Here is a 13,233-nt window from a genome sequence, read left to right as displayed (position 1 = left end):
TGTGACCCCAGAGACTGTAGCCCGTCAGGCTCCTCTGTCCATGGGATACTCCAGGCTAGAATACTGGAGTGGGTTGCCATGTCCTCCTCCAGGGATCGTCCCCGCCCAGGGATTGAACCCGTATCTCTTATCTCTTCTGTGTTGGTAGGCAGGTTCTTTACCACTAGTGCCACCTGGGAAGCCGGTATGGATGTGGACTTTGTACTTTATACAACAGAAGACAACGTCTAACCCAGGCCAGCCCCTGGCCTTTCTACTTACTGGCTACTTGGTTTTAGGCAAATTACTTTGTACATCAGTTTTTTTCTTCTATGCAAATGAAGATAATTTTGCATACTTTGAAGAACTGCAGCATGAAGCATTTGTAAAACAGTGCTGTCCAGAGTGTTCATTCCTTTTTCTTTTCCTCTTCCCTGGAAACTTGGAAGAGTAGACTATGATGTGGGTGCCTGCTTCTCCTGCATCATCATTAAGATAACTTTGATGAAGGCATTCGTACAGTACCGTATCTTATACATCCCTAGTACAGTCTTTTATCCATTCCTAGAAGATCACTTTGAGACACTGGTGTGCTCCATTCTCCTAGGTGACTTTTATACTCATGATCAGAACATTTATAAACTTGAACTTCTGAAGAGCAGGAAAGGGTAGGAAAGAGTAGGAAAGAAATTGGCTTTTTTCCCATTAGTGTCTGAAATTGAGTATCTAAAAATGACTGTCTAAATGACGGTGTTTGTGTAAATGGGTTGAGAGCATGTCAGCCACAGTTGTGCCTGTCCTGATTATACAGGTGGATCCAAAATTGTTGTCTTGAATAAAGATTTATTATTTCATGTAAAGGAAATCTAACCAAAAAATTCAATTTTATCTGTAATTTCAGCAGTAATGAAAAGCTTTAAAATTATCACTGCTGCTGCTGCTAAGTTGCCTCAGTCATGTCCGACTCTGTGCGACCCCAGAGACGGCTGCCCACCAGGCTCCCTCGTCCCTGGGATTCTCCAGGCAAGAACACTGGAGTGGGTTGCCATTTCCTTCTCCAATTCATGAAAGTGAAACTACTTATTTATTATTGCTGAACTGTTAAAGTTCAAAATGCATGCTTAGGAGGAAATGAAGTAAGATGACAACTGCATCTTTCTTGTTTTGGGCAAAATATTGCTTATATTAACCATCAAGCTGCAGCGTTAAAGACATACAGGTCTTCCTCAACTTACACTGGGGTTATGTCTCAATAAAATCATCATAGGTTGAAAATGCATTTTGAAAAAAAAGAAGATGCCTTTGATATACCCAGGATAAATGCCAGGCTCCTCTGTCCATGGGATTCTCCAGGCAACATTACTGGAGTGGGTTGCCATTTCCTCCTCCAGGGGATCTTCCTGACCCAGGGATCAAACCCCACGTGTCTTGCATCAGAAGGTGACTCTTTACCGCTAGTGATGCCTGGGAAGCCCCAGGATAGAAACTAAAATCCTGAGCACACCTACAAGACCCTGGGATATGCCCCAGCCCACCTCTCTTGCCCCATCTCATACCACCTTTCTGTTTGCTCTCAGCGATCCAGCCACACTAGTTTTCTGGGGCCTGTCTTACTGCCCTCCACCCCAGTGCCTTTGCACACGCTCTCCCCTCTGCTGGAGCTCTCTCTCCTTGCATACTTCTCATGCTCAGTCCTACAGAAGAGAGCTGGAGTCCCACCTCCCAGGAGAACAGCCTCTCAACCAGATCTCTTGGTAAATCATTCTTATGGAACGGGTGACTCTCCTTTGGCTCGCTTCACTCTTATTTCCTCACTGATATGAAAATGCCCCCTGAACTAGCATCATGAGGCCTCCATTTTGCTCACTGCTATCGGCACATGGAAGATACTCAGTAAATGTTTGATAAATAATTGAATAGAGAGAGAGGCAAAGCCATCTTCTAGAAAATAATGTCAAAGTAAGAGTAAGATGGGGAGTTAGCTTTATTTTACTTTTAAAGGAAAGAAAACACTAGGACAAAATGTAAAGCTACTCTCAAATGATTTGGTTGGGGGAGTAATATGAAGACCTTTCCCACTGAATGCAGAAGCCAGATTGCACTGACTATGAATAGCTTTGGCTTCATCATAAGCAGTTCAAGCTGGGGCTAAGAGGTAGAATTTCGGCTTAGGAAATGTAAGTACAGAGAAAGTGTCCTGTCGTTTTGGCATGCAAGACATTACTCCTTTTTCTGGTAAATTGTATTTTTGCAGCTTTGGGAGGGCAGGACCCATGCTAAAGAGGATCTAATATACGTGAACGTTTCTTAGAGTTTGGAGAGTAAGAGGACAGAGTGGGGGTCAACAGGAATAAAATTAAGAATTTGAAAAGATACATTTATTTGAAAATTTTTTTAAAGAACCTTGAAAACCACAGGAGCTCCTCAAGATGTTTATGTAATTGAAAATAATTTATTTGGGATTGAAAGGAATAATAAAACATTGTCACTTAAGTCCTAGTGGAGACACATGATATTAGGCTCTTGATGTGGCCTGTGCTCACCTGTGTCCTTGGTGATTTGTCCTCGGGCAGCAAACTAGAGATGTGTTTTAGAGAACAGACGTGGAACACAAAATATTAAATGAACTTTGCTGTATTCACAATGCCCAGCAGTGTCACATCCTTCTTGTTTGGCAGGGAAGGAGCTCAACATTTGGAAACTCAGCAGTGCATTAAGTATTTTAATAATCATTGTTGACACACAAAGCATATGGCCTTTCAGAACTCACTGGGTCAAGTGTTGAAGTCTTCTTCTGGGTTTCTAAAATTACTTTACAAAATTCAGACAGAATTAAATTAGGGCACCTTTCAGTGTTTAATTCATGAGCCTTGTGTTATAAGCAAGGGAATTAAGTTTTCTTCTAGGATAAAAGAATATCTATATGTAACTTATTATATTAATGTAAAAGAAAAAGGAAAATTCACATCCCACAAAAAAGTTATTTGCATTTAATTAGAAAAATCTAGAACCTCTGCATTAACAGGCCAGCCTTGTGTCTACCTGGTAGTTACTGTGTACTCCTATTCATGACTTAAGGCCCAGATACCAGATATACTCAGATATCCCCCGTAATAATGTGGTCTTCATTATCTCCCAACTCACAATTTATATCAGTGGCTCAGCAGTAAAGAACCTGCCTGCAATGCAGGAGACACAGCAGGAGCCTTGGGTTCGATTCCTGGGTGGAGACAATTCCCCTAGGGAAGGAAGTGGCAAGCCACTTTAGTATTCTTGCCCAGAGAATCCCATGGAGAGCCCATGGGGTCGCAAGAGTTGGACACAGCTTAGCAACTAAACAACAACATGGCCATAGTGATGCTATGAAATAAACAACTGTAACACTCAGTGGCTTAGCACAGTGAGCATTTCTTGCTGCTCACAGGTCTGTGAGTTAGCAAGGCGCTTCTGGTCTCTGCTGGGCTCACGCATGAGTCTTTGGTCAACTGTGGGGAGGTGAGAGGCTCGGCTGATCATGGCTGGTCTCGCTCAGCTATCTGGGTATCAGCTGGCCAATGGCTGGTCTCTTAGAACAGCTGGGTTTACCTCCTCATGTCTCTTGCGTTCACAGGCCTCAGCGTCACTTCAGTTGGCCAGCCCAGGCACATTCTCAGGTTGGCCGGGGCATGTTCTCACGGCAGTCTCAGAGAAGGGAGAGAGAAAGTGGAAGCATGCTAGCATTTTTTTTCCAGTTTCATCACATCTGGCCCATTGGCCAAAGCAAGTCACACACCATGCCCAGTGTCAGAGTGGGCGGAGACTCCAGGGTCTCAGGGCTAAGGGTGTGGATAACAGGGAGGCCTGTAGTTGGGGAGACTATTGGTGCACCCCGACCCCTGCCACCCTCAGCATTAATCAGCCCCTTGTCCGTGCTGCCTCTGTCTTCACTCAGTTCTGCTATGCTTCTCCCATTGCATTAAATACAGTTGCTAACTTGTCCATCATCTCTAAAAGACTGGAGGAGCCTGTGCCTCTGCACTCATCCTTAAGTATTTTTTAACCACCTGCCTTGTGTCTTATTCCTTTACAGACCTCCCAGTGCCTAGCACTGGGCCTGAAATAGAAGAAGCTCTCTCACACTAAGTATGTGTTGAATGAATACATGCGTGAACACTCACACCTGGAGTTTTTTCCTCCCCCTTCAGAAGGAAAGGGTAGGACAGATGCCTTGCCGAAGCGTTCTTCCCAGGTTGAGCCTCGAGTGAACCAGAGGGCACCTGCAGTGGAACTCTCTGCTGCTTAAACATCTTTCCCTCCGCACTCTCCCACTTCTCCCTTCAGGAACTAGGGTTTTCTTTTTTGTGTCATCCTTACTCTTCTCCAAGGAAGGCAGAAAATCGCTGATATTTAACACATCCTAACTTTTTACAGCTTGCGTGCTCCCATAGTTTTCCCTGGAGTCTATCCATTCCATAGCGAGGAATGATCGTGTTCTGGGTTTAAGCTCACAGTGTGGCTTGAGGGGAGCTTGATGGCTTCTATTTGCTGGGTTTCCAAACTCTATTGACTAGGAATACAGAGGAATTCTTAGGGAAATGCTTTACACAGCTATCGAAACAAGACCCTATTCGTATAGGGCATTAATTCTGTCAATATGATATTAAATGGCTTGCCTGATTATTTCCCAGTTCCATAGACATCTACAGGAAAACATGTATTTCTGGGTAGAATCATAATTTTGAGCTTTGATTTTGCAAGAAGTTGTGGAAGTTGTTTGTGGGGCAGGGGACAGATAGTGCAGCTTTGGAGTCAGGCAGGCTAATCTAGAATGCCAGCCCTGTGGGTCAGTTAAGTCTTCTGACAAAGCCTCTTCTTCTCAGCAGTCAGACAGGGCAATACAGAGGCTAACAGAATAAAGCTGGTATGTGATGAGTAAATTGTATTAATTGTTCAGTTGTACCAATTGTATTCATTGTGAATTATATCTATTGCTAAATTGTTTTCAATGTTATGTTATTATGAGTGATAGCTACTGTATCAGTGGCTACTATTATTATATAATGCCCTATAATTTTGAAAGCTGCAAATATAGATTATTAATAGGAAAAGATGTTATAATCTAAATCACATGACCTTCATGTTTATTTTTATATAAAAATTAATACTTTTAGGACTGTTCTAAAGGTTCTACTTTAAAATGGTACTCAAGCACTTTACCTTTTGAAATGGTCTGGAAATTTGCTTCATTCAGTCACCAAATATCTGTTCAACACCTGCTTTGTGTGAGGTTGCTAGGTGCTACTCCTATAATGGTGATCAAGGCAGACATCACCTGCACGTCCCCCACCCACCCCCTACCCGAGGTATCCTGTGATGAAAGAGCTACCATTAACGAGTCAGCATTATTCCCAACTCCCAGTTACCTACCTGGTCACTACAACTGCATGAATTATCTGAGATAAATTAATATGTGACTAACTTCCCTGTTAAAGTAGGATGTGTTGATGCTTCAGGTTAGAGAAAGGGGAAATTTTGACTCTACTGTTTGTACTGTAACTATATTAATTTTTAAAACTTTCTAGTTTACTATCAAATGACATGTAGAATAGACATTTCTGAAATCTCCCTTATCCCCCCCTCCATCCCTGCATTACTACTGATACATGGCATAGGGATGGATGGAAGATCGCTTGGGTACATAGACAATAATAGAACATTGAAAGTTTATCTGTGGGGATAGTTTTTTGGGCTGCATCACAATTTCCTATGTGGTATCCTAGATTGGATCTCGAGACAGGAAAAAAAAAAAAAAGACAGTGAAAAAGCTGGTTAAATCTGAATAACATCTGTTGTTAGTTAATAAGATTGTATCAGTGTTAATTTCAGTGTTTTTTAACAAATGTACCATGTTATGTGAGATGTTTATTTTAGAGGAAGGTAATGAAGAGTATATGGGGACGTCAGCTTCAAAGAACCATAGGAAAACAACGGGGGAAAAATTGTCCTCTTACCACCTGTGAGTTTCCAGACTTCTGCCCACCATGGTCAGTTTATGAATGCCTTGAGAGGAGAGGAATTCTAACATTCGACTGAGAAAAATATTCTCAAGATAGTACGTCTGCTGTAAAATCAATATACAATACTGTCATTTAGGTCCTTTGGAAGTTAAGAGTACATATTATAGGGTTTTCTCAGTTGCCTGAATTTTCAAAAGTGTTTTGAAAATTTGAAAGAAATAATTCTACTATTGGTCTTTTTCCATGGACAAATTTTTATCACTTAAAAATTTGAATTTGAGTGGGTCAGAGATTCTCTTTCTACTTTCACAGGTGCAAACACAAGTTCGTCTTGCCAAAAAAAGCTTTGACAAATTGAAGATGGATGTGTGTCAAAAAGTGGATCTTCTTGGAGCGAGCAGATGCAATCTCTTGTCTCATATGCTAGCAACATACCAGGTAACAAAGGGAAAAATGTTTGTCGCAATGAAACAAGAATGTGACAAGCTGTAGATAGCAGAAAAATGGAGCTTGAGCCCAGAGTGTGATTTGGGCATGAGGAAGTTCTGATCGCCTTTGTCATAATTTACTTCCCGCATCTCTCCTTTTTAGCATCCTGTGCTGTGTGCAAAGTTGCTTCAGTCATGTCCAACTCTGCAAGCCTATGGACTGTAGCCTGCCAGGCTTCTGTATCCATGGGATTCATCCTACAGTTAATCAGACTGAATATTAGCTGTTCCTGAGCATACACTGTAATTCCCCATTTGCCTGCATTTATTTAGGTGGTTCCTTCTGCCTGAGTGCCCTCGCTCTCCACTGGAACCTTCCCAAATTACACTCATTTGATGTACCAACAATGTGTTACCTCCTTCAGTAAGCCTCCTCTGAACTCCCTTAGCATTGTTGCCTGTAATTCTCATGCCACGGTCACTTCCTCATTAGGCTGTCATAATCTAATGAACTTGCTTTTGTCTCCTTATTGCCTCTGCGTTCCCTCAGGATGGCACTTGCATCTATGAGCTGTAGAGGAAGACTCTGGGGGTTGTAGGTTATATACAATGGAGAAGACCAGATTTCCTGTCCTCAGGGAATTTGGAGTTTAGAAAGGAAGTCAGAGACAGTAACATCTGACTATATTTTCTCTGCCTCAAAGACAGCACAGGGTGTGCTAAGTGAAATGAGATCTACCAAAAAGCCAGTGGAGGCTTGAAGAGGGAGACATGGACTCAGGTGAGGGATCACAGAAGTCCATTGTCAATGACCAGCCCTGGGTTTTGGAGGATGGATCGGATGAGATGAGTACAAAGAGAATGGAGAGGAGAGCCTCCTAAGGAGTGGAGCAGTGTGAGCTGTAAGGGGACAGGGAGCCATGACGTTTGGCTGAAATACAGGGTGTGAGTAGAGGTGTGATAGGAGACGAGGCTGCAGTCTTGAGTCAAAATCTTATTTGAGAAGACCTTGAAAGCCACAGATGGACACACTTCTTCTAGGGCCCATGACTAGATCTGAGGCATTTCAAATGCTAATGGTGTTACTGTCTTTCTTTACAGACCACTCTGCTTCATTTTTGGGAGAAAACCTCTCACACTATGGCAGCCATCCATGAGAGCTTCAGGGGTTATCAGCCATATGAATTTACCACGTTAAAGGTATGAAAGCTAGAAAGTCCATTAGAAAATCTTATAAAAAGTCAAGTCTTGTTTCTATCACCAGCAATGTATATTGAAGCAAGCATCATTATTATAACAGACTCTTAATGTCAAAGAGATAATTATCTCCCCCCCCCCCGCCGCCCCCCCCTCCCCCGCTTCGCCAGTAGAATCTTTTTTATCCCATCAGTATTCAACACAACAAAAGCCACAAGCATCCAAAACCACAGGTTGAACCTTGGTACTTGTAACTGGGAGATGAATTGTGGTGATGCTGAGCCTAATGATTGGCCCAGCTCCTTTTAAAATACTTGTTTGAGGTTGCTGAAGAAAAGATTATGCAAGCCTAGTACACTTTGTTACCTTTTACTCATTAAAATATATTCACCTAGGAAGGTATTTTCTTTTTTCTCTTCTAACAAATATTTTATTCTGTGAGTACCATCCCATATAGAATATAACTTTTTCCTAACACTGCAGTCATATTTCCTAATTGAAGCAGCAATATTAAACTCAGTGATTTCTCAACCCAAAAGGAATGTATGCAAAATGTCAGGTTCTCAGCATCACAACTGAAGGTGGAGTCGTTTTGCTTTCTGATGGTTGCTGCGGGTGAATGCATATTGAGATAAGGAAGTGACTTAGATTCTAGAATTTTCAGAATGATGACAGAACACTGGGTGCTTTGTTGCCAGGTCAGATTAATATCTTTGAAAGGAAGAGATCAGGAGAGAACTCATTAAACTTCATCTTGAAAATACCTTCCTTTTAATTTTTCAGGCAGTTTGTAAGTAGGTCTCATCATTTTGCTTAACAAAACATTAAGAAGTTTTTACTTTTTTTTTTTTTTATTTGTTGCCTTAAAACACCTCTTTGATTTTGAGATGTTCATAATGTCACCATATCTACAAAAGTACTGAGACAGTAGTAACCCTGTGTATCCCTGGTCTCCTGTGTTGAGGAAAATTTGACTCCTTCAATTTTTCTGTGATATTTTTCCTGCAAAGAGGAGAGCTGATTATGTTAGAGGATTTCTGGGCAGAGAATTTAGTGAGTCTGGTGGCCATGCTCTAGGATATAATTCGGGGCAGATGATTACCCATTGCCTTTTACATCCCCCAGGCCTTCCTTAAATTACGGTTTAAGTAACAGTTTAATTATAATATAAATTCAGTAGGAGTAATACATCTGTTAAGGTGTAATAAGATTATAATAATGTTAAGAATGTTAAGTGTCCAGAAGTCAACCAAATAAAGTGTGCTTTTATTACCTGTTTAGAATGCTATTTATCTAAGCTTTCAATGATGACATGTTATATTAGAATCTGAAGCTAGTAGCTAATTATTTTCTTTATATGGACTCAAACCCATATAATAGAACCCTGTTATTACCCAGCCCATTCCTGCCTAGATGGAGGCATGTTGCATATCATATTGTATGCCACAGACTATGAGAATGAAAACCATGAGTACCTATGTATCACACTCAGATATGGACTACAACCTGATTTACCAACCCTCTTGCACTAATAATGTTTTAAAAATACAAGTCTTTTATATAAAAGATTTTGACTTGATCAAGTCATCTTTCAATACATATACTTATCTATCTACATATATTATATACACACACATATGAATGGCACTGTATATCATAATGAATATTTTGAAATTTAAATAAATATTTTCATGATTTACTTGTTCCCTGGATTTACCTAAGCAAATAGCCCCTGAGGTGCCTTTTGAGACACTGGCTGGAAAGAAAACAATATCTTTGGAGAGGTGTGCCAAGCTCTGTTAATGAAAAGCAACTCATTTGCTTTCTTTGCTGCAGGGCGTATTCCGAGTGTGTTGGTAATTGTGCCATTGCAGCTGTATTTCCTGACTGTTAGTTTTATGCTTGATGAAGGATGATAATGAATGTGTTAAACAGTCGGTGCATGCTGTTTGGAGCAAAGAGTCTTCTGTTGCAGAATTACAGGGATGTAACTCACATCCCAGGAGTTCAGGTTTTATTTCTTATAAGCCTTTCTCTAGAAAATTCTTTCTTATATAATATTTTTATATTTATATTTTCTTTATAAAAGTGAACTGAGTCTCTATCTCGCACAACTTGAAAATTTTCCAAGTGACTATTTTGATATTTTAAAAATATTTTGTGGTACTGTTTTATGGAATAACAGCTATGACATTTTTACTCAGGCCTGGTGTGATTATCTTGATTCCATGCTTATTGACATATTCCTTTGTCATTCTAATTTTATGATAAATAAATTTTTGTAGCATTTTAACCTTATGGAAAATTTAGTCTTAAAAATTTAAATTATTTTTTAAAAACCCTGTTAATCTAATAATGGTAACAACTCAAACTGAGAGTTGAGAAATTGTCTTTTGAGTGGTTTCCAATAAAAGAAGCAATTCCCTAATCTCAGATTTTCAAATAATAAATATTTATTGGTTCATTACAGTGTTACTAAACACACATATTTTGCATGAATAATCATCATTGATGTGCTCATTTTATACTGATTCCAAATCACCTGGGAATATTTTTTACATGGTAAAGGTTATTAAGTCATGGGGAGAGGAATGGAATGTGACTAGCCCTATCTTGAAAGGCTTTTTTAGAGAAAGTAATTTAGACTAAGAGTTTAAAGCTTTTGGGGGGAAAAAGTACAAGAAATGCTGTCTGTAGGAAAGCAGTACCCGTCTTCAATTACCAGCCTTCAGATGTGGTCACGTTTGCTTCATCCTTTCAGGATGTCACTTACTTACACATCTCCCCACAGATCCAGAACAGGCGTCAGGGAGAAAAAAAAACAATTAAAACATAAAAAGAAAAAAAAAGCCCTTAGGAGTCAAGTGGCTTTTCTTTGGAAAATCTAAAATCCTGGCCTTGTCTCTGCTCTCTGGCATGCCGGCACTTGGACTGAGTCAGTTGTCTTTACAGAGAGTAAGCAGTGGGGCCTTCGGAGACATGGACAGGCTCCCTGGGAGATGCTGGTTAAAGGGAAGGCATGTCCTTCTGCATTTGTATTTGGAAAGGGCTGAGGACCTATACTGAAGGGAAATAGTAGCAGAGTGTATTCCTGTGGTGTACCCCATTCCAGGGTTTTGGGGAGGAAACAGTCTTAGACTCTGATAATGGGATAAAGCAAAGTATGTGGGAGCACAGCCTGGGTCCAGCTCCGCCACTGCCCGGCCGTGTGGTGGTGGTGGTGGCAGTTTTCACGAGAGTGGCAGCCTCCATGGTAGCACCAGGAGCCCATGGTGGGGATGGTAGGGATGTACTTATTAAACATCCTTTAATAGGTCCAGAAGGGGCTTCCCAGGTAGTGCTAGTGGTAAAGAACCCAGCTGCCAATGTAGGAGACGGAAGAGACACCAGCTCCATCCCTGGGTTGGGAAGATCCCTGGGAGAAGGAAATGGCAACCCACTCCAGGATTCTTGCCTGAAGAATCCAACAGAGAGAGGAGCCCGGCAGGCTACAGTTTCTGGCATTGCAGAGACTCGGACAAACTGCAGTGACTTAGCATGAGTGCACGGATAGGTCCAGAGAAGAGCCGTGGGCAGTGTCGTCCGTTGTGGTTGTCAGGTTCTATACCCCAGCTTCAGTTACTTTCTTTGTTGTGTTATCGTCATTTAATCACTCAGTCATGTTTGACTCTGTGCGACCCCATGGACTGTAGCCCACCAGGCTCCTCTGTCCATGGGATTTTCCAGACAAGAATACTGGAGTGGAGATTGCCATGCCCTTCACCAGGGGATCTCCCAACCCCGGGATCGAACCCATGTCTCCTGCATTGGCAGACTGAGTCTTTACCACTGAGGCACTGGGGAAGCCCTCAGCTACTTCCTTGCTCCCTGTTTTCACCCTGCATTATTAGTTTTGCACAGACAAGGCTGTGAATAGCAGTGGGATAGTAGGCCTCACAGACCTTGCCCAGGGAAACCAACCTCCTCCCTTCCTACTCCCTAAGACACCCCTGCAGCCCTTCTGCCCTGCAGGCCCTGGTCTTGGCTCATGTCGTTCGTTCCCACCAGGGAGAGGAGAGGGCAGGGCCGGCCTGCACCCCGGAAAGGTAGGAGGACTTCCCACCCCCAAAACAGGGCTAATACTAAAAAATGCACTTTGCCTTTGCAGCTGGCCTTGTTCTGTGTCAAGAGTTTAAGGAAACCTGAATTTGAAAACCTAACTGTGCATGTTCAAAAGTAACCATTGAAACAGATATGCCAGTGTTCCCTCCTTTCTCTCCTGGGGTCAAGGACTTAGCATGATGATATGGATCATCATTCTGGAGACTGAAATGCTTTCAGCTCTCACAATTCAAAAAACAGCTTTTTCTAAATTTTGTTTTTCTCAAATCTGTATGCCTAACAGCCTTCTTCCACCCACCTCCACATTTCTCAGTTAATCACTTGAGCATTTACTGACAAGCCACATGGCTCTGTAGTTACTTGCTTTGAAAATAAAGCCATAATAGTTTTTATGAAAATTGGGTAAATATCTTTGCGATGCAATTTTAGTTGCCAGCCTCAACATGGCAATTACTCATGGCGAACATCCAGAATATCCTTTTAGACTTTCAAGTATTCTCTCAGTGTCATTATTTTACACAGCATTTAGCAGAATAATGTTTTCCCCCACGCTGCTCCAGACCAGATCATTGCAGACAGCAAATTGGGATGCAGCTGGGTCACCAGGAGAGGAGGGGCAGAGAGACTGACCACAGCTCCCACTGAAATTGGAGATGGACAAGCCCAAGCGTGGCTGCTCATCCATTCATCCTTCCATCCTGTGACTGACATTGGTTCTTCCAGGCAGCTGGTAGCCCAGGCCCTGTTCACAACAGCGGGCTGTTTCTCCATCCCCCATCTCTTCTCATTTTCCAGCTTTTCCTTGAGGGAAAAGGAAAGAATATCATCATTGTGTGCATAGTTACTTTATGCCAGGCACTCTCCTAAGGGTGAAGGGCAGTAGTGTCTAGGAGAATTTGTCATGGTACGTGTGACTCTAACATACCAAGGTTGGATCTCATAATGAATAATACTGTTAGGTTCAGCATTGACATATAGAAAGTGCATATATTTTAGTTAATCCTCAAAATAGCCTTGGGGAAGTGGGCATCCTTGTTCTCGTTCCCATGTTTCAAATGAGGAAACTGAAGCTCAGAAAGGTCTAGTAATTTGCCCAAGGCCATATGCTCAGTACGTGGTAGATCCTGGGAACAGAGATGCTTATGTTTCTTGCACTCTGTCACATGGTACTTCTTCCAGGTGGCCTTCTGGCCATGAGGCAGGAGGGCAGAGAAAGCAGAATTGCTGCTTTTAAAAATTACCTCTGTGGGGCTTCCCTGGTGGTCTAGTGGTAAAAGAATCTGCCTTCCAATGCTGGGAAGACAAGTTCGATCTCTGAGCCGGGATGATCCCACATGCTGCAGGCCGCCTGAGCCCGTTTGCCACAACCACTGAAGCCCATGTGCCCTCGAGCCCATGCTCTACAGCAAGAGAAGCTACTGCAGTGAGCAGCCTGCACACCGCAACTAGAGAGTAGCCCCCACTGGCCACAACTAGAGAAAAGCAATGAAGACCCAGCGCAGACAAATAAATAAACACACAAACATTTTAAA

At 42.0% G+C, this 13,233-nt stretch overlaps 1 protein-coding gene across 15 annotated transcripts in view; it reads left to right on the top strand.

Moving 5' to 3' along the window:
- The window catches only part of ICA1 (islet cell autoantigen 1), a 164,479-nt gene that overhangs the window by 108,812 nt on the left and 42,434 nt on the right, over positions 1-13,233 (top strand). For all 15 annotated transcript variants that reach the window (XM_040260517.1, XM_040260522.1, XM_040260521.1 and 12 more), the window contains exons 7-8: positions 6,288-6,413; positions 7,505-7,603. In XM_040260517.1, the coding sequence (XP_040116451.1) occupies positions 6,288-6,413; positions 7,505-7,603 (225 nt within the window). The remainder of the gene's footprint in view (positions 1-6,287; positions 6,414-7,504; positions 7,604-13,233) is intronic.

Source organism: Oryx dammah, unplaced genomic scaffold (assembly GCF_014754425.2).
Source record: "Oryx dammah isolate SB20612 unplaced genomic scaffold, SCBI_Odam_1.1 HiC_scaffold_18, whole genome shotgun sequence".
Classification (NCBI taxonomy): Eukaryota; Metazoa; Chordata; class Mammalia; order Artiodactyla; family Bovidae; genus Oryx; species Oryx dammah.
This window is presented reverse-complemented; position numbering and strand designations above follow the sequence as displayed.